We start from the raw sequence: 21,531 nt of genomic DNA on the forward strand, positions 1-21,531 counted from the left end.
ATCAGGTCGACACGTAGTCGTCTTTGTTCAAGACTGAATAGATTCAATTATTTTAGCCTGTCTGCATATGACATGCCTTGTAAATCCGGAATAATTCTGGTCGCTCTTCTTTGCACTCTTTCGAGCAGCAATATCCTTTTTGTAGGGAGGTGACCAGAACTGAACACAATATTCAAGATGAGGTCTTACTAATGCATTGGACAGTTTTAACATTACTTCCCTTGATTTAAATTCAACACTTTTCACAATGTATCACAGCATCTTGTTAGCCTTTTTCATAGCTTCCCCACATTGTCTAGATGAAGACAATTCTGAGTCAACAAAAACTTTTCGAAATACCAAGTATTGTCTTTTTATAAGGTTTGGCTCTTATAACACTTCCCTAAAATGGATGCAACACTTAAATTCTGGGAGCAATATGCAATACAGCACAGTACAGAGAATAAGACTGTCAGCAGAATTATATATGGGTGTCTTCTTTCTGAAATTCAACTATATGACCTTTGAAAATGAGAAAATCCCCTGCTCTGATGTTGGTGTAAATCTTTGTGGTCACATTAAATGTTAAGTTATCCACTTGAGCTAGATAAGGTTGTAATACAGCCATTCAGCAGTCATTCTGTGGAAGGATTTCATTCCTTCAGTGGCTGACTAAGGTGTTCATCATTCTATAGACCTAGAGGCACTTGTTATTAACTTCAAAAAACTGAAATCATAATGGCGATCTTTCCAGGGATAAATGACTTGACCGTTGTATTATTAGCTTTGGCAGCTTAACACAAGCATCTTGGTCAGTTCTGATAGATCTTGAGTATACTGTTCAGTATGTAGTCTAGTCCACAAAAAGGTCTAGACAGTAAATGAATCCGCAATAGTTTACAATGCTATCGACACGCCCAGTGATCCTAAACTTGATTGAAAGCACATGCTCCTACATTAACAGATGAATCGGTGGACATTAAAAACAGGATTACAATTTTTAAAATTGATTTGTTTTTAAATTCAGACCAATTCAGGCTCAGTTTAGTAGTGAGTCCTGTGGTAAAATATAACTAGAATTCAAAGTGGAATTAACAGAAATAGTTCCCATGACAGGCTACTAACAGGAATACCATTAATAGATGTCTAGGCTTGGGTTTGTCTTAAAGGGTAGGTGCACAGTTAATTATGGCACTTCCAAAGGAGGCTTCCAGTGCTACAATGCAAACATTAAACATTAATTTTGGTCCAGGCAGTTTTTCAATTTAAAATACTCCTTTGGTCAGATTTAGAAGAGGAGTGGAAAGCTGTGATGAAGACGTCTTTTTTATGTTTTGTTTTTTGGACCAATATTTTACACTTCATGACATAATATTCTTAAATTGCAAGTAGACTAGCATGTCAGTGTGTGTCGCAAACCAGCCAACTTGTCGTATATAAACAATATAAACCAATACCTATAACAGCCTTGTTGTGAAACCATGGCATTGAAAAAGTTAGCTGAAATGTTGGTCTTCTTAACTTCGTATCATTTTACTTCCTTGAAACCATGTGAGACCATAAGTATCCCTCACACATCAGGGTAGATTGTGAGAATAGACAGTTGCATGTGATATTTAGTGATGGAAATTCATACCAAACATTGAGTTATGTCAGGTTTGGTAAGTGACCAATACCATGGTGGCTGAATCGATACCTTGTTTTCCATATACTGCAAGTTGTCCAGCAAGTTGTTCCCATGACATGTGTCCCTATGACACTGAACATGTATTTGTTTTGTTATTTCTGTTGTCCTGAGCACAAAACCAGAACCAGAACCAGACTGCAGAAATATACTTGCTGTAGTGATTTCTGGGTGACACTGTGTGCGTCCTATTTGAAGCAAGGATGAAAAACAAAAAGCACTCTAATACAACCTACCCACCAACATGGATATGCTTAATACAACATCACTTGGCATCTAGCCTTGCTTACAGGCTGCTCAAAAGCTTCAGAGCTCCGTTGAACTAGCGGGACGTTTTCTGCAGCAAGGCTTGACCTTGCAAAAATAAGGGGCGTGATTTCAGCCAGCGGTGTTCAAGTTTTATGCAGGAGTTTCTTCAGTCTTTTTTTGCCTGGCAGCAGCCTCACTCAGTGCAGGGCTACTTGCAGGCTGCTGTAGTTCTGCTCATTGCAGGGGATGGACTGCAGCTTGCTAGGATCCTGGCATGTGTTGTTTTTCAGCGGCGTTGTCGAGAAACGGCAGCACAGCAGGGAGCCGACGTTGCGGAACACAGATTTTCGGAAAATGATGAAGATCCAGGGGTCCACGATGGGGTTCATGGCTGAGAAGCGGAATGCCAGCAGGTCCTCATGATCGCTGCCGTCAGGTGAAATGGCGCTGATAAACCCACGGATCTGCCAATGAAAAATAATTTGGGATTGGGAAAGTGGCAAAGGTGAAACTACATGCAGTGCACAGTCCTACAATATTGATAAGCCGGGTCTGGTGGATGTATTTCTAGTGCAATATTTCCCACAGAGTGCATTGTGGTTTCTTTTAATGTTTTGCTATTAAATATTGCATCTGTTGTATTTAAGTTGCTACAAAAGTCATTTTAATGCTTTTCTTTTTCACATTTCCCGTGCTCTTTACGGTCTTTGCAGTCATTTTCAGTGGTTCTGGGCTCTGTTGCTCCAATATTTACCATTACCATTTTTTTATATATTTTCCTTTACCTGGTTTTGAACTTGTCTGGGGAACCGTAACTGCCGGGACTAACAGCTTTTCTAATTCCATTCAAATGAAGCTTTTTATGTTCCATATGTTGCTGTTTCCATCGTCTCATTAAACAGTCTAGATGTGTTATTTATCCAATATTGGGAAGGTGCAATTTAACAGAAGCTACAAATACATTTTGGGGGAGTGAATCCATACTTTTGGAGCCAGTTTGAAATTCTGTCAGAAATATAATAAGGAAAATCAGAGCTTTCAACTGGAAATGTGAACATAAAAATACTGGTTATAAAATTAATCAATCAATCAATCAACCATTAATTTAACCAGGTAAGAAACAATCATAATTTACAACAGTGACAAAAAATAAACTAAAACCAACACAAAGGCTGAGAGTTACTGAGGTTAATTTAAGCCTCTTCTTCCAATCCGTTGCAGCTTAACTATGGAAACACTCAGCTAAAAAAACACACTTGATCTGATACATTGAAGAGGAAACAGTCAATCGATCACAATGAAAGTAGGTGAAGATTTAGATCAATAAACTGTCTCAAAAGGTAAAGCAAGATTTATTATGCTACAAATAAAGTCAACGGGTGATTCTCAAAGCTATTTACTCGAGTCATCATTAAATTATCAAACCAGAAATTAATGGCAATTTTGGTTCTTGTAAGCAGTGTTACATTTTGTTTGTCATACATTTTTTAATTGTATAACAGTTAACCCAAACCATTACTTTACACACAGCAGAGAAACCAGGAACAGAAGGCACAGCTGGAAATGAAGTGGGAAGGAGACTCTTCTTCACACAGAGAGAGGTGAGGGTGTGGAACAAGGTTAACTGTCAAGCTGTTGAGGCAAAAACAGTTGGACCCTTTAAGCCCCAACTTGAGATCAATCAGCTACCAGGAACCGGATGAGCTTCTAATTGCATTTGGAAAAAATTGCACTCAAGATGATTTGGATTAATAACTTTAAGAACGTAGCCCAGTACTGTAATGTGTTTGGAAAGTTAAAATTCTGAAGCCAAGTTCACAAATATTTAGTGATTTATTACTTGTTCCAATACCACCTGATTTCATGCTGTAATATGTTGTCTTTGATAATACTTTATAATTTAATACAATGTCATTTCCTCCATCCCCTTGAGAGACAGCTGGCTTTGTTTTGGATTGTGAGGAAGCCTCTAACCTTCAGTCCTGCTGATTGAAGGAAATGTCTGTGGTGAGGGAGTGTAATTGGACATTTTAAATTGGAGAAAAAGTTTCTATTCTATTCTATTATGTTTGTAACGCAAGCCAAATATAGTTCAATAAAAAGAGGTTTTACGTACTATTTAATACAATTTAAATGAACTGTTTGACTCACAACACAGATGTGTGTCGGAAATGGTCTGTGGAAAATAAAACCATCTTAAACAAATAAATATGTTATCAGCAATTCATGGCTTTATACAACTGCACAACTTATTCTGAAAAGTAAACTTTATGAAGTAATTTCTACTTATTAAACTGAAAAGATACCTTACTATCAGTGAGAAAAGTACTAAATGTTATCTCAAATGATAGGTCGAAGCTTTTAGGTAAAGACCACTGTTGATACTCTAGACTGAGGTCAGTGTCAAGAATATAAGACTAAGACAAACATGCGATTCTGTTAATTAGGGTAAGCGTTTGTTGAATGTATACAATTGCAAACTCTACACTGGAAAAGGATCAGAAAAAAAGACAATGTAGATACTTTATTCATTTCGAGTTGAATACATTTAGCAAAGGAATATTTTTTTAAGAAAACAAATTTATTTTACAATGACGCTTGAGAAATTATACGATAGGCAGTTTAATAAACCTCGTTTTTTTCAGATCTCAAGTCTGCATACAGCGTCACACAGCCTCGGAGAAGCGCCATATTTGGCACATCTGCCTTCTTCCCGTGGTAACTGTGTCTATGGCAAGAGAACATGTCAAAAAATTAATCTTTTTCTACTGACAGTCTGGTTCTTATTTCCTGTATCAAATTCCTTGCCCATTTGTTTAAGTGACATTCCCTCTCCCAGTCGCTATATTTAGGGCTTTATTTTAACTAGGTTTGTCATTAGATTTGATCACCCTGGGGTTGTATTTCCTGCTTTGATTTACTCTTAAATCATCACTGTGTCATTTTAGGAAGAGTGATCCAGTAGGACCTTCAGCATTAAACAGCTAGGGGGTCTAGGGGTATAAAGGTCATTCACAATGAGTTATTGGACTGAAGTATCATTGCTTCATATAATTGACCTGTAATGACATGAGAACACATGTAATATGTAGCTGTCCGCCACAATTCTGACTGAATTTGTTATGCAAATACCATTACTGATGCATAGATATATATGCCCACCTACCTGTCTCAGTCATGACAGAAAGGCAGCATGTCGAGTAAATGTCAAAAGCAGTCTGTTATGACAGTTAATAGAACAGAGAAGGATTAGGTGGGACAAGCTCTGCCTTCCCCTCTCGTTCATACATTTTGTCATGCTCTTATGAAAGTCTTTGATAAAGGGCTGAGAGCAGTCATTTGGTTGGCCGGTGCTATTGTTTTGAAGGCTGTAAAATACTGGTGTTTCACACAAAGCAGCCCCATCTTGCTGAGCAGTTCACTTTGTATTATGATGTATTCAGCAAGTCTCTCGACTACATCACTGACATCCCTGATTCAGTTTGATTGCTAATAGACTTCTGGTAAATTGATGCACTTATACAAATCCAGATAGTATTTCAGAATGATTGCAGCTCCAACCAACAGCTGGAAGAATGACTAGGCTGAAGCATGCAGGGAGGTGTGAATTGAATCCAATCTCTTGGACAATGTTATATCGTGGCTTAATTTTGTTTGTCCAGAATGAATTGACTTTTGCAGGTGGCAGCACTACAGCGCTCAGAGCAACATAAGCAGTTTAATATGCAGTGCACAGACAGGCTGGTGGCGCAATTGAAAAGGCAATGTGACTGGAAGCTAAAGGCATGCAGTTTGGGATTGCAACCCTTGCCCAGTTTCAGTAAGAATGGTGCTGCTGTTTTCATGCCTTGTTAACCCTACATTATACCTAGGGATGTATTTTTATTTTTTTTCATGGTAAAAATGGCTTATTACACGACATTTCGTGTAAAAATAAAAACATCTGTAAATGTAAAAAATAACAACAGACATGTGAAATGTTTTATCGGGGAGGGACTTCTGAGAAAAAATGTTAGAGAGATTGGGGCAGAGGACTTTGGGGTCATGGCAGATAATAAAGAAAAGCCCAATCTTATCCCTGTCCTTAATCCCAAGCCGACTGGACCTTATTTCTACTTGAGATCTCAAAATATATACAATGAAATAGGGTGGGAGCAGATTGGGAAGGGTTTCACTCCATGGGGGACCATTGAAAGAATGGGACTGTTGACCACACCTAGAAAGGCCCTTTGCTCAGAAGAATCCTTCATCATATTAATTCTTCCCAGCTTTCTGTGGGAGATTCCAATGAGCATGTTTATTCGGTTTCAAAGTCATTTCTTTCCAGATGTACTTTCAGTGGAAGTTCACAGTAAATGGCGCCACAGCCCTGCAGTGTAATGATGATGACCAGAATAATACCCAGATAAAGTCTCAGCAGCCCACATGGGGCCAAGTATAAAGTCAACCAGAAAGCACTGAGTGAAAACAAAGTCAGATATGCTATGATTGGTGTTATTAATGAAAGGAAATAAGGGGCATTAAGTGTGAATGGTAGGTTTTATTAATGGCTACTTTGAAAGAATCTAAGAATATATTTCACCAGTGGTTCAGATTTTCAAGATGGGAGTTACTCATAAAGACAGTTTCTGTAGCTGACGCATGCATAGAAATGATTCTATCTGAAATAATGAAAAAGTGAGGGGGACATGTCCCCTATATCCCCGTGTAAATTATGCCTACAGGTGATTTCATGTTGAATGCCTGCAGTCTTAGACTCTAATTAGTCATCTTGTTGAAGATCTGGAACAGTTTTGATTTTCTAAACCCACATGAAGACAAAATAATGCTACCTTATATGGGACACTTGTTCTATTTTGCACTGTTGAATGTCTGTTTTTACATTTAAATCTCATTATAGAGCATTGATTTTTAACTTTGGCACCGAAGACAGACTTAATTCATTTTCTTGACGGTTCCATAAAAAGAAAAAACACGTCATGTTTTGGTGAAAGGACTCTTTATGAAGCATTGGTTTGGCTATTAGACAAAATAAGAGTTAATTGGTTCCTGTAAATTTGAAATAATCTCTGGATAAAGTTCTCTCCCACGAGGCCTTTGGAATACAAGTAAAAGACACGGACTATGATGCACATTCCCTATGGACAGCGAGCCACTACAACTCCCAAGCAATTTCTTCCAGGAAACTTTGCTGCAGAAAATGAGCATCTGTTTAAAGTTACACCGTTTAGTTTTTCATTTTCTTTTTTTATCAACTGGAAAACGTATTAGAATAATACCCTGCAGTACTGCTGATAGAAAAAAACAAGAATGGGTGTAACAATTCTGCAGCTTGATTTGCAAACTGTCCAGCAAGGGAGAAGAAAAGCACAGACATGCTGTGAGCAGACCTGCACAGTAACGAGGGCTGCTGTGAACAGACCTGACAGTAACGAGGGCTGCTGTGAGGACCCAAAGTCTTCAGCTCAGTCCATTGTTCTAGCTAGTTCTCATAAAGGTAAAAGGGTCTATTCTATTGATCTAAACAGTGGCATATCTAAATACCTCCACCGTTTACACTCAAATCAGACTAACCTTGCAAACTTTTTAAAAACGAGAATACACTTAAGACACTCACATGCACAGACTGTTTGAGAGTTTTATATCTTTTCAACGGTGCAATTTAGACCTGCTTCCAGGTTTTGCTGGAATTGTGCAGCCTGTTATTTACTCTATCTTGTGCAATACTGTATTATTATGTAAAAAAAAAAAAAAAACAGTGGAAGAAAAACCTTGACAAAACTTGAATGACTATTTTTACAGTCATTCGAACACGCCTGCAAACATATAAAGGGTGGCTGGTATATGAGAGATGTTTCATTTATTACCCTTACCATGACAAACATAAGAACATAAGAAAATCTACAGACCAGAGGAGGCCATCTATATTTGTTCGGTTCCAAGTAGCTGATTGATCTCAAAGTTGTCTTGAAGGATCCCAGTGATTCTGCATCAACAACATGACTAGGCAGCCCATTCCATCCCCTCCCCACTCTCTGTGTAAAGAAGAGTCTCCTTCAACAACATGACTAGACAGCCCATTCCATCCCCTCACCACTCTCTGTGTGAAGAAGAGCCTCCTTCAGCAACATGACTAGACAGCCCATTCCATCCCCTCACCACTGTGTGAAGAAGAGCCTCCTTCAGAAACATGACTAGACAGCCCATTCCATCCCCTCACCACTCTCTGTGTGAAGAAGAGTCTCCTTCAACAACATGACTAGACAGCCCATTCCATCCCCTCACCACTCTCTGTGTGAAGAAGAGCCTCCTTCAACAACATGACTAGACAGCCCATTCCATCCCCTCACCACTCTCTGTGTGAAGAAGAGCCTCCTTCAGCAACATGACTAGACAGCCCATTCCATCCCCTCCCCACTGTGTGAAGAAGAGCCTCCTTCAGAAACATGACTAGACAGCCCATTCCATCCCCTCACCACTGTGTGAAGAAGAGCCTCCTTCAGCAACATGACTAGACAGCCCATTCCATCCCCTCACCCTTGAAGAAGAGCCTCCTTCAGAAACATGACTAGACAGCCCATTCCATCCCCTCACCACTGTGTGAAGAAGAGCCTCCTTCAGCAACATGACTAGACAGCCCATTCCATCCCCTCCCCACTGTGTGAAGAAGAGCCTCCTTCAGAAACATGACTAGACAGCCCATTCCATCCTCTCCCCACTCTCTGTGAAGAACAGAAGATTCTATCGGCAGTAGAGCAGTCAAGCCGGAATTCGCATCATAGGCAAGCTAAGTCACATGATTCATATCTCCTGCACAATTGCAATGAAAAGGGCATCAGGAAGTTCTATTACAAACTACTTCTTAAGAAGGCTAAAAATGCTGACTCAGACGACAGCAACAGATGTCAAAGCATGCAACAAAGCATGCTGACAAGATGACCACTAGAAGTTCAGTGTACAAATAAAACGCAAATTTGTATAATAATTCTCGTTTAAGGAAACAGTATATTGTGGTAGGGTGCTGGTATCTTCAAATTTGCCTCTTAGCCTCAATCCTTAGACTATCTTCATTTTGAGCTGTGTCCTCTGGTCCTGGTTTCTTGAAAGATTGGTTAGGGTTGACTTTGTTAATGCTACATTACCAGTGACGTCTCAAACATTCTGCTTCAGTTTAAAGAATTAGTACTACGGTAGTTAGTTAATGATTGTTGGTTTAATTTTAAAATACCTGCCTTGCCTCTGTTTTATTTAGTTTTTCAAGACTTATGTTTATACAGCACTGGAAATCCTTATGGAAACACCCAAACAAACAGCATTCCAGCTTCTGACATCCTACCGAAGTCATCTGTTACCATATACAGTAAGTGCTTTCAGGGTCATTGCCATGTGCTGAGTGAAGTACCACATTCATTAGAGAGAGAGAGAGAGAGAGAGAGAGGGTACATTGCTTATGTACAACTGTTGATGTCACATCTATCTGTTTTTGCTTTATACATTTTGAAGCAATTTCTTGCTGTATAATATAATTCTCTGAATCAAGTGTGGCTCTGACAAGGTAAACAGATGTCCTGGCCTGACCCAGACCATGCCCGCTTTCCATCGACTCGATTTTCTGCAGTTCCGTGCTGTAACAAGAGCATACCGACAATCCACTCTTCTGAAAATATATTTCTGAAAGTCTCGTATAAAAATTTAAATAAAACATTCATATATACAGGGGTATTTACAATATGGCAAATATTGTTTGATTAATATATTGTATGATTATCATATCGGTTTCTTTACTAAATTTTAAAAGCATGCAAACATTTTACTGAAATGGTTGTGCGACAGCCAGAGGTTGTGAGCTTTGGGAAACAGGTCCCCCTTGGTTAAGACATTTTGACAAAGTGTCACGACAGATTTCCATTGTTATTTCCAGTTTTGTACTGCATGTAGCTCTTCTATAATTCTTTGCGCTACAGGCCTGTTTGTGACATTCCCAAAGCACACTGTATAGGTGAGTACAGGTAAGTCTATCCTGACCAAAATTAATCACCCGTGTTACTGATGGTAGAGAAGGTTATTGTTAACAGTGCCTTTGTATTCTTACTTCATTATTTCTACCTACACTTAGCTGTGCTCTCTATTTCATAAGACAGGGTAGGTCAAAAATTGGTGTCTGCTTTGTGGACAAACATAGCTCTGCTTTTAACTCATAAGTAGGTACTGGAGTTGTATCAATAGTGGGGTGTCTAAGGGCCGGCAATGTCATTTGTCTTTGCATGGACACCACTCTAGGAATTTGCTGAGCTGCTCCGCCTGTGCAATTACAGAAAAGCTGTCTCATCTGCGGGGAGCACAATGTTGTTTAATGCTGTAACTCTGACAGTATAATGGGAAAAGTGTAGTGTGGGATTGCACAATAATTGGCCCATTCTTGATCTGGAAAGTAAAAGGAGACGCTGTTTAGTTTTTCTAATTACAGGCTGCAATAAACCAGTGGCACCATGAGTCTTCCTTCTTAACTATTGGGCCTTTTGTTTTGTTAGAACATCCAATTAAACCCATCCCTCAAGCTAGCAATTCCCTGCACCAGCACAGGAGAACTGAAGGCCAGTGGGCATCCTCTGATCCCACGACAAACCTGATCTTCACACCCAGGAGCTTGTGGTGGATCAGTGTTGTTTTGATGTGGATGTCCGCTGGGAGCTAGCTTGAGTCCACCATACTCGTTCCATGTGTGGCCCGAGCTTCAGTCGATATGTATAAGAGGCTATTGAATAAACTCACTGAGCACTAAGCCTTTCAGACAGATAATTGAAAGTGGCAAAATTCCAAGATCTAAGCAACTCAAGGGACTAACTAACATACAGGGATTGTGTGATTGAACTCTACTAAAGATAGTTCATAAAATACTGCCATTCAAGTCAAGACAAACCCTCTCAAAAGAAGGACTGGAGTAATGTATTCGTTGCAAAGCACTGTATATTTTAGTTAAGTTTTTAGGAATTACTAAATGTTTGTTCTTAACACAGCTGAAGCATGTACATGTTACAATTAGTTCTAGAATGTGAGTTTTGTGTTTTTTTCTTTGTTTTTTAGTTGCGCACAATCTTGCTTTTCAGACAGTACTGTAACGAAAAGTAATTTATCAAACTTGAAGAATGAATCGCTGCCCTTCTAATCCAAAGTCTGTTATGAATTTAAAGAACAGGCTGATACAGGATTGAAATAGCAATGTTCTTAACCAATACAGTCTTCGTGTTAATTAGAATGGCTTTGTATATAATTTCCTGTTTTAGTTCTCACATCAAAAAGATTAATTAACAGCAGGGGCTATGTTTCCATTGTATTGACCTTAAGAAAGGGCAAGGTAGTTATAACAATTTGTGGCATTAGCAAATATTTCAATGGAAGATATTCCATTCCAGTACATTAGTTGCCATTGTGCTTTAGCAGAAGACAGCGGCACAGAAGTCAATTTATGCGCAGAGGTGTTGAAGATGTGTTCGGTTTATCTGCAGATGTTGCTGATGCTGAGGATGTCCTTAGTGCCTGTTTCAGAGGACACATTGTATCCTGCTTCTAATTCTTTGTCCAAGCCCAGCATGCTGTGAAGGAACAAGCTGCACAGCAAGCAGACTGTTTCCTGTGCATCGTTCAAATGTACAGCACTGGTCCTTTGCAATAACAGTCCCTGCTGGGTTGTAGAACTGGGACAACAAGCTCAAACTGTTTTGAGAACACAGCCGCTGGTAGCTTCACTGTAGCCTAGCTGTCACTTCGTCATTCTACTAGGCACAGATTGGTTCAGGTCATGTGGACATGTGCAGCTTTCATCAGATTCTTATTAAATACTGAAGCCATCTTTGCATGTGCTTGCTATCTCCAATTATATTGACATGGAAGCAAGTGCGTAAATGATATACTGGCACCTGTGACAGTATCAATCCCCTCTGAGCTATATTGCACCCAGCAGTTCAATTCTCACTACAAGTTAATCCCATGCTCCTTTTTGACATGACCAATAAACACATCCAGATCTTTTGGGTAGAATGTAACATTTCCAAAAGACAATATATGAAGTGAACCCCTGTTCCTAAAGGAAATTTTAGTTAAGAGGAGTCTGGACTTAATTGGCTTGTTAATACATCAGTGAATTTCTTTTTTGTTAATTTTGTTAATGCATTGTCACTTTATATATTATTTAGATTTTTCTCACCTTTTTTAATGCATGTTTTGTATAGATAGAGTGGTATTTTTTTACATGTCACGGTATGGAGTATTGTTCTGCATATTCAATTAATAGAGTGCTGTCTTGTGCAAAGTCTAAAGGTAAACGTACAGTTCTACAGCTTTACTTTATAGCAGCATGATGCATTGGGCTTTATTTGTGTTTCCAGTGCTTAAGAGAACTTGAAATATATAACTGTTCTTCGGTTTTAGTTTTGTAAAATTAAAAGGCGTTTTACCTCTTTCAAAAAACAAGAGTTAAGTAAAGACTGGAGTAAAAGTTTTGAAAATATGGCCCATAATATCTTAATAAGTGCCACAGGCTTTTCATGTTGTAATATACTAATAATAATAATAATAATAATAATAATAATAATAATACAATATAATTACAATAAAAACCACTCATAACGTCTTGCAAATGTAGTCAAACATTAAAAGAACATGTCATTTGAATCTTACTAATTAAGCTTTCTGGTAAGATAATTACATTATATATTCATATTATTTTTGTATTATCCGAATTTGTTACATTTGTGGCAAATTCAATGTCAGTGCATAAGATTAGACTGCTTTAAATAAACAAATGAACCAGCAGTGTTTTAAACTTAAGCTAAACATCAGTTGAGTCCCTTAACCAGATGAGAAAAGAGTTTTTATTTTAATTTTGAGTGCTTAGCCTTCAAAGAACAGTGGAACAGTTGCGCAGGGTTATAATTAACCTTTCAAGGAAGATGTCACGTGATCTCATTACACTTTTTCAAACATGTCCAAGAACAATATGCTATACAATCACCCACACACACAATATTATTTGCAGTCTTGCTCTCTGTAAAACAGGGAGGCTTGATCAGGCAGCTTTCCAACCCCCCTCCGGTTTGAAAGATTGTAAAGATCCCAGGCGCATCATAAAAGCGATGACATCAGGGCTATTGATTTTAAAGCAGATCTCTGTCTCAGGGCAGGGTGATTAATGGATTATTGGTTGACTGGAGTAAATAATTAGCTTGTTGAAATGCAGAGCACAGCAGAAAACAATCAGAGCTAGGTTTTACCAGGGAGAGTGTGTGCTGAGCCACACAAGCGATGAAGAGAAAGAACTGTAACAGTTAGGTGCTAGTTCAGATGCCAGGTAGGCATGTTAAAGCCTACCAATTTATTAATATTTAATAATATTATAAAAATATATATATAATAATATAATATTATTAATATTAATAATATTCACCGTCACCAGGACCCAGGCAACTATCTCAAGAATATCCCTTTCTAGCAAGTTATGCCCTGTCTAGGATAGCTTTAGCATCATCTCTGAAAAGAGAGCAAATATCAAGAAAAAATAAATAAATAATGAACAAAACAATATACAGCAACACCAGTTTACATCTAGGGTTGCTTCAGAAGGTGTATCGTGTTTAATAGAGCTGTGATAGGGCATATTTGCAGAAATCTTTGTCTATTGTCATATTCTTTTTCCATTTGCTTAATCTTTAAAGTGAACACTGCCTTTAAATGACATCACCTTTTAATATTGATCCCATCTTATAATGCTAAAACAACATGCTGGAGGCATTAGATATTTAAAGGTGAAACAACTTCCATAGTTAGTATGGCTGTAGGCAAAATTCACACTTACAAACCCTTGTACTTTGACATATATCGCTTTTGTTTTCTTTTGACATTTAAATTTGGGTGAATGACAATTGAATGAGCTAATTCAGCAAAGCAGAGGCTCAGGCAGGAAATACACTTTTAAACTAGATTAAAATCGTAAACATCAAGTATATTAGGCAGTGACCAGCTAAAAAGGGATTATCTTACTGTGTGCGCCCGAGTTCATCTCCTCCTCCCCAGCCTCCATCTGCTTTTTGGGCTTCATAGGTCTCAAGTGTGCAGTTTTGAAAGACACACATGTTATAGCTAACATGTTGTCTTATTTTAAAACAGACCTCTGGTACTAGGTTAAAGGAATGTCTCAGTTTACTTTCCTTGCCATGGTTATTTCAGCCCAACAGTGTCTTCTGGGTCAATGCATGTTACTGGCTGAAGGCATGTCAGTCAATAGGGGAAGCAGCTGATTGGTTATTGACAGGAAAGGAACCGCTGTCCAGAAGCTAGTTTGTAACCATAGAACCACTGTAAACAATAACGATGAAGCTTATACAGATGTAAGTGTTTACTGTAAATTATAAAAGAATAATGTGATGCCTATTTATTTCCACACTCGTAAGTTGTTTTGATTGGGTAGGATGGTGGGTGGATGGAATAGCTACAAACAGCTCATTTCAAAGACGTTCACAAGTTGAAAATGGTGACAGACATCAGAGAGTAGGTGATGCATTTTTACAGGGCGGAGGGTATGGAGTGAGCTATCGATGATGAATCATTGCCATCCTTTAAGACCGAAGTAAGAACTGGCAGAGCAATGGCCTCCTCTTGTTTTTAAATTGTCTGATGTTCATGTCAAAGAGTTTCGATGTGCTGTAGGGGGATGGCGCAGGAAAGGAGTCTGTCTGTCTGCACTACACTTTCCTGGACTCAGTTCTCAGCTTTAAACTGCTGATGATACCCAGAACAACTGCAAATATGTTGACCTTTCATACTTCGCCTCTTATTGCAGGGAATTCAGAACATTGACATTTGAAAATGTCTCTGATTCATTGCTTGAATACTGACACACTAAAGGTGTATTTAACATAATGAGAAGGGGCTAACCAAATGGTTCTATTGCTATTAAAAAATGGCTGCGTTAAAATAAAATAACGTTTAAAGTTTTCTGGGGTTTTTTTTCATGATTTTATGCAGCACTAGCTTTTGTTGCTAATGAATACATCAATATTCCAAGAGTAATGCGGTTTGCTCAGAATTCCATCTGCAGTCTGGTAGCCTGAAGGCTCTGTTATTCCAGAGGTGGACACTGTCACGTCGTGGGTATTTCCAATAGCCTAAATAATAGCTAAAAACAAAAAAAGAAAGTTTACTTACACAGAGCTGCTCTTAAGAAATAAACTGAGAAAGTCTTTCAGTTATTGAACTTCAGTTTCTTTTAGTATTCCTAAATACAAAACTTACTCGCGAAACTTCACCCTTTCTAAAGATTCACAAGTACACACTGTAGTAGCTAGTAGCTGATAAAATATAAAGTGTACCACAGAATGCAGACACAGCAGTTCACCACATTTAAACTAACGAGATAGGAAGTAGAGCTTAAAATCTTAACCTGTTACCCTTCTTATTTTAAAGCCCCAATGCTACTCCCTGTGACGCTGTCAGACCTCCCTACACAGCATGTGATCTGTCTTTATAAAGATTCCGCAATCAGGCTGGCAAGACGCATTGAAACGTCAAGCAGTCGATTCCTGCACAGGACGGCCAGTCTCGGAGGGCGGGCTACTGCACTTTGCAAACGTGATGAATGTGCCAGTCTGACAGACCAGAAACATTGCTTTTTTTTAACATTTCCTAACCCCGTGTCGACCCCTTTCACGTGCTGAACTGCAGATCCCTGGTGTAACTCAAACATGACGTGCAGTCGAAGGAAGGAAAAAATGTAACTTTCTTAAAATACCTGTAATACTATTTCTTTCAATGCTTTTTTTTAATGAATGTGTTTTATAATTGTCGCTTCTAATAATAACCTAACTCTGGCCTTACACAGCACTGGAATCTAATAACACAAATCTGCAGTGTACCAGCTACTGTTCCACACAAAGACAGAGGGTGATTATGAAAAGTTAGCAGGACATCTTGCAATGGGTTTTTTTAAGAGCAACCTGTCATGTCTATGGATCGTACCAGGAACTGAAAGCCAGCTTGGAAACTCAAATAAAAGTAGCTGAGAAAATAAGATGATGTTACACTTAAGTTTCTTCCAACCTGTCACCCTTTATTAGGGTGATATAAGCAATAAATTATAAAGACATTTTAAACCAGGAACTGATAATAAGACCCGCCCAATAGCTTTAGTCATTTGCTTCTAGTTTTGTAAAATATGAGACATTTCTATTATTTTTGAATGTAATAGTACAGAAGTTCATCCTTAAGCATCGTTCACTTGTAAAGATCTTCTAAGGCAACCATCCCCAATCAGCCAATCAAACTAAACGGTTTATTTACCAGATGGAAAGGTTTCTGTTCAGGATCAGGTCTCTCCTGGCACATGCCCTTGGCTGCCAACTGAGCTTCCACAAACCTTTGGAGTTACTTAAAGGGACCACAGTAATATACAGCAGGCGTACAGTTAAACAACTGCAATATATGATAGGATTCTGCATGCTGTAATGCTGCGTGCTTGCTGGTTGCTGTGTGTTACATATTCTCACTAACGGAAATATTGCAAGCAATGCCAAACCTACACACAACAAAAACAACACCCTGGTCAGATAAAAGGGACGACAGCTAACAAAATAATTCTGTAGATATCCCATGCCCTGCAAGATCTTCACTATCATTAAACTCAAATGTTTATAAAAAAGTATATATGTTTTAGCAAACCTTTAATTTTCATTTGGGACTACACTAGGTTAAAGATTATACCCTCCTGACCCTCCTGGTATAGTGAAGCACACATACCACAGGGACCCTGCTATTGACAACGCTGAATGTCTCTTTATAACCCTTTACTGTGGTGAGCGGCTCATTGTCAGTTTTGCTTTATTCGTAGTTTAGCATGGTTTGCCATGGTTTAAAAAGGCTAGCACATTAACACAGTGCGGTAAAGAGGTCAATGAAAGATAAGGAACCTGTGAAGCTGTCGTTTTTCTTACTTGTGCAACTTTGAGGTGGACTTCTCATTTTGTTTTGTTCATCATGAATAGTTTTTTTCTTTTTAGAGAAATCGATTGTCTGTTTCCAGTTTACATTTGCAAAAAACCCCCAAAAAACTGTATAATTAATGATAAATGTACCTCTGTTTGACAATAGGAAAACACCCATCAGATCGCAATTGATTGTAACTGTACCAAAATATGACAGCATACCACTTTCAATGTGACAATATACCACTTTTTGATGTTATAATGGTCAGGTTTTGGTACATGTATCACATATTGATGATGTACCACTTTCTGACACCAGTCCTGTTTTCCTAGCCACACGACCATCTTTTTTACTCGCTTTTACAAACGTACTGTATTTTTGGCTGTGTGCACACAAGATATATAACACAGTAACTACTCAACTTAATTCAAATCACATTGATACCACTTATTATAAGATTTTCCAGTACATATAGAAGTGTTACAGAATACCCTGCAAAGTTTACAGAAGAAATGCACTGGCTTACCTTTGCTGTGTCCCGTGTCGACTGTATAGCAGCGTTATATTTTTAAATGTATTGCTGACTCTACTCAACATTTACTTCTCTCCTCTGCTTCATTGAACCACACTGCTCCCTAAACTAGCCCCCCCCCCCCACACACACACACACACACACAAACACACACACGTACAAACATAAACATCTAAACCAATGCATTTCAAAACAGTCCAATAAAATGCATAAAACAGAAATTGAAAAAGAGACTACGCATTGGGTTCAATGTTAGGTATATTTTAAGAATAACCAATAAAGTTGATAAATAAATCTACTGCGGTCTGCGAAGAATAGTTGTTTCTTTTTCAATAACAGAACTTTGTCAGAAAAATCTCTGTAAATATTTCAGGAAGACTTCAGTTAAAACTCCCACGATCTGGTTTCAATAAGTGTTGAAGGCATGTCAGTCGCAATCGACCCCAGTATCTAAACACACGACATACTATTGACAGACAGCAATGCTCTCTGTGCTGGTATAATTGGAACTAATGAAAAACATAATTACAGGACTGGAAAAAACAAAACTATATAAACACTTGCCATGTGTAGCACATACTTTAGTATAAATGGTCTGTCCCTTACGTGATTAATTAGTTTGTTATGCATAACAAAAGAACTCATATGCACAATACACTTCAGCTACAACCCATTATATAAAAGCACATTCAAAAAAGGATGTTTTCAATTTAAACTTCCAATGTTTCAGCCTGCCTGGTGTCCACCAGAATAGTATTTAAAACACCATCCTTCTAAACTAGATCCCCTAGACGGGACGTCCCGTGATACTGACCTTACCAATGCAACCAAATCATGTGTCCCTGCGTCAAATGCTGTACCTATAAATGCCAGGAGCCCTGATTGCATTTTAGCTCCAGATGTTTCCATCCTTTTTTATGAGACAGATGGAACACATTCAGGTAAAGGTGCAGTCTGTCTATCTGCTCTGCAGTGCGCTGCTACAGGGAACGTATTTTTAACAGCTATGGTCTTTTTCATGAGCTCATTTCCAGACTCTTGTAGCTTTGAAAGAGATTAATGGATAGAGCTGTCTTCAGGCAATTCAAATGACAAAGCTCCAGTAATACACTTTAAAAGCATTATGTATTGTGTGATGCGCTGCCACTACTGTCAGTGAGACGAGATTAGCTATGGCCAAAGCTTTCTGTATCATTTCTTATGGGATACAGTATTTTGTATTTAATGGACTTGTTATTGCTAGAGATGTAATAATTAATTTGTGACACTAAATTAAACATTGCATGATTAAGTGTTCTTGTTCCCTGTATTTGGTGCCTTTCAAAGCAAGTCAAATCTGACCAATATAACAATAATACTAATAATACTTTACACCTACCACCACTGTGAATATTACTACTACAAATGCTAATACTTAAATGTATAATAATAATAATAATAATAATAATAATAATAATAATAATAATAATAATATAATAATAATAATAATAATATTCTCACAGTCTAGCCTTGCATTATACAGGCGAGATTCTGATCTTTATAAACGAAGGGCTATTTTAGAAACCTAATGAAGCAACATAAATCATCAATCTACAAACCCTAAATTTAAAGGAAGTAGAAAGTTTGTATGAGGACTGTTAAAACTATACTCCAAAAAAATGGGACAAGGAAGAATATGGAAGAATGTAGTAAACATCTTCATAGGAATCTGATTTAATGAGTCAATGGCTCATTGTGAGACTCTGTCTAGATGATTCCTGACTTGAGGTCTCAGTGGCTGAAGGTGGTCAGGACTGATTCATTTCACTTTGCTGTGTAACACAGCTGACTATCTCTGGTATTTTAGTTTGTACATTTTTCCGTATCTTTCCCTTGTCACCATGTCCATTTCCTTTTTCAATAGTTTTGAGTTTATTGGTACATTTCAAGGTATTTTATATAATAATAGAAACATATTGAAGTTTATTAGGTTCCGGGCAGATCAGCTGATTGCTCTACAGACCTAGTGCATTGACCGTCTCAATACGACTCTTCTGTTAAGTATTGCGTTCGAGGCTGGCAATAGGTTTACAATACAATTCTTGGTGGAAGTCAGAATTCTACTACAGTTTAAGTTGTTTGTAAACAACAAGTATTTGTTTTTTTTTACATACCTTTGCTATTGTTTAGTCAGCTTTTAGTAAATAAACGCATTTAGGTTTTGTTTTCTGGTTGGACATCTATTAAGCGTTATATGTACTCGTTCGTGGGACACTTAGAAAAAAAGCCTATTGTGGTAAATTTGCACGGTGATTTGCCAGTATACCCGTGTTTTGCCCGGGGCTGTATTGTACATTTACTATAGGTTACCATGGTTTGCCATAACGTACCTCTCTGTGATAGACAATGCTCCATTACTATGCTTTCACTATAATTGTAGATTACATTGCTGTGTAATCTTGATTTGCTGCATATTATATTTTGTCGTATAATTTGCCCTTGCTGTCAACTATACTGCATTTCAATAATAGTTTTGCATTGTAACCCTCTATTGCACTACAAGTCGCCTTGGCTATTATTTACCATTCAGCCCAGTGCGTGGTTTCCCCAGTTAAAGAATTACAACAGGATTGTTTTACCGTGAGTGGCAGGGAGCAGATGACAAATATCGTAGTCATTAAAGCCAGCAGGATGAGGTGGTCAATTTCTTCCTCTCTCTGACCAAAGAAAGTTTTTCTTCTGCGCTGGGATGAAGCCACCGATCCTCTTCTAGTCTTCTGGTTCATGTACATCTTGCAGAGACTCACGATAACCGAGCCGTTGCAGATGATTATGACCAGAATCAGAACCGCCATGAGGGTCGCATAGGACAAAGAGAAAGCCACAACCGCAGGCCTGTCTGATTCCATCTCGATAAAGCACCAGGTCCCCGGACAGTACTGTTTGTGCTCCCCGAACGCGTAAAAGGGCATGGAACAAAATATGCTGCAAAAAATATAAATAACGGGCAAAAGCACTTTAGCGAAGCTTCTCCCGATGTGTTTCGAGTAAAAATAAGGGTGGCTGATGGCCATGCACCTTTCGACGGCCATGGTAAAGAGAATGAGCATGGAAGCCAATCCGAAAAATGTCATTGCAAACGCGAAGAAGTCACACAGCCTGTGACTGCCCGCCAGACCCAGGAGGGAGGCATTGCGGGCATAGGAGACGAAAACCACTGGGCTCAGGAAACACGTTCCCAACAGGTCGGTGATGGCCAGTCCAGTTACTAAAATGCAAAATACTGAAGACTTGGTGCGATACTCTCGTATGTGGACGCCAAGGATCCCCAGCGCCACTAAGTTTCCCAACACGCCGGCAGTGAACATCAGCGTGCTAACTACTGGGTTTCCATCGGCGTGTATCCTGGTAGTATTCGCACATGTTATGTTGATCATGTCTATTATGCGCAGGTAAACCCAGTCATTAGATTAAGTCAGGTGGGTTTGACTGCATTCATAGCAGCGCGAGTCCGGTTGAGATTTATTGAAAAGTTTCGAATCTTGTGATGCAAGTGGTCCGCTTATCCCAAGAAAGACGTCATCATTAACATATTCTTAGATGTGTTCTGTACATGTACAGCACTGATATTAAAAATCTTTATTTAAACAAATAAAATAATAATAATAAAAAAACAAAATGCTTCTTGCAAATAAAACTAAAATGACGCAATCTAAAAGCTCTGACTTTCTTTTTCAAAAGACTGCATTTATCATCTGCGTGTGTTATTTTAACTAATAAAAGCCCTATGTTCGCTGTTATATGAGTTTCTCTTCTTCTGCAGAGCTGCTGGTGAAGTACACGCTTCCAGTGTGCTGTACAGTATCTTGCCAAGCTGGATTCAATGTTCGTTTGAAAACAGCCCGCTCCTGTTGCTTAGTCAGAAGCTTTGAGGAACTTGCTAAAGTGATTCTGACGGAAGTGTGGTCTACTGTATTAATAAATTGATTTCTTAAAGCTATAGCGCACCGTCGAAATAGAATAATTATAATAAAAATATAAAGTCAATATCTCACTGATATAATTATGTTGCTTGCTTGAAGGATCGTGTTTACTTTAATTTGTTCTGTTCATCATGGTAAATCATGTAGAAGAC

The 21,531-nt window shown here is 38.4% G+C and overlaps 1 protein-coding gene across 1 annotated transcript; it reads right to left on the reverse strand.

Moving 5' to 3' along the window:
* Positions 1-1,391: 1,391 nt before the first annotated feature.
* Positions 1,392-20,884, reverse strand: LOC121304822 (prostacyclin receptor-like). The gene is made up of 2 exons (XM_041236228.1): positions 20,036-20,884; positions 1,392-2,376 (listed from the first exon to the last, which is right to left on the reverse strand). The coding sequence occupies exons 1-2, from the start codon at positions 20,831-20,833 to the stop codon at positions 2,110-2,112; spliced, it is 1,065 nt and encodes a 354-aa protein (XP_041092162.1). The 5' UTR covers positions 20,834-20,884; the 3' UTR covers positions 1,392-2,109.
* Positions 20,885-21,531: the final 647 nt, after the last annotated feature.

Source organism: Polyodon spathula, chromosome 40 (assembly GCF_017654505.1).
Source record: "Polyodon spathula isolate WHYD16114869_AA chromosome 40, ASM1765450v1, whole genome shotgun sequence".
NCBI classification, from domain to species: Eukaryota; Metazoa; Chordata; class Actinopteri; order Acipenseriformes; family Polyodontidae; genus Polyodon; species Polyodon spathula.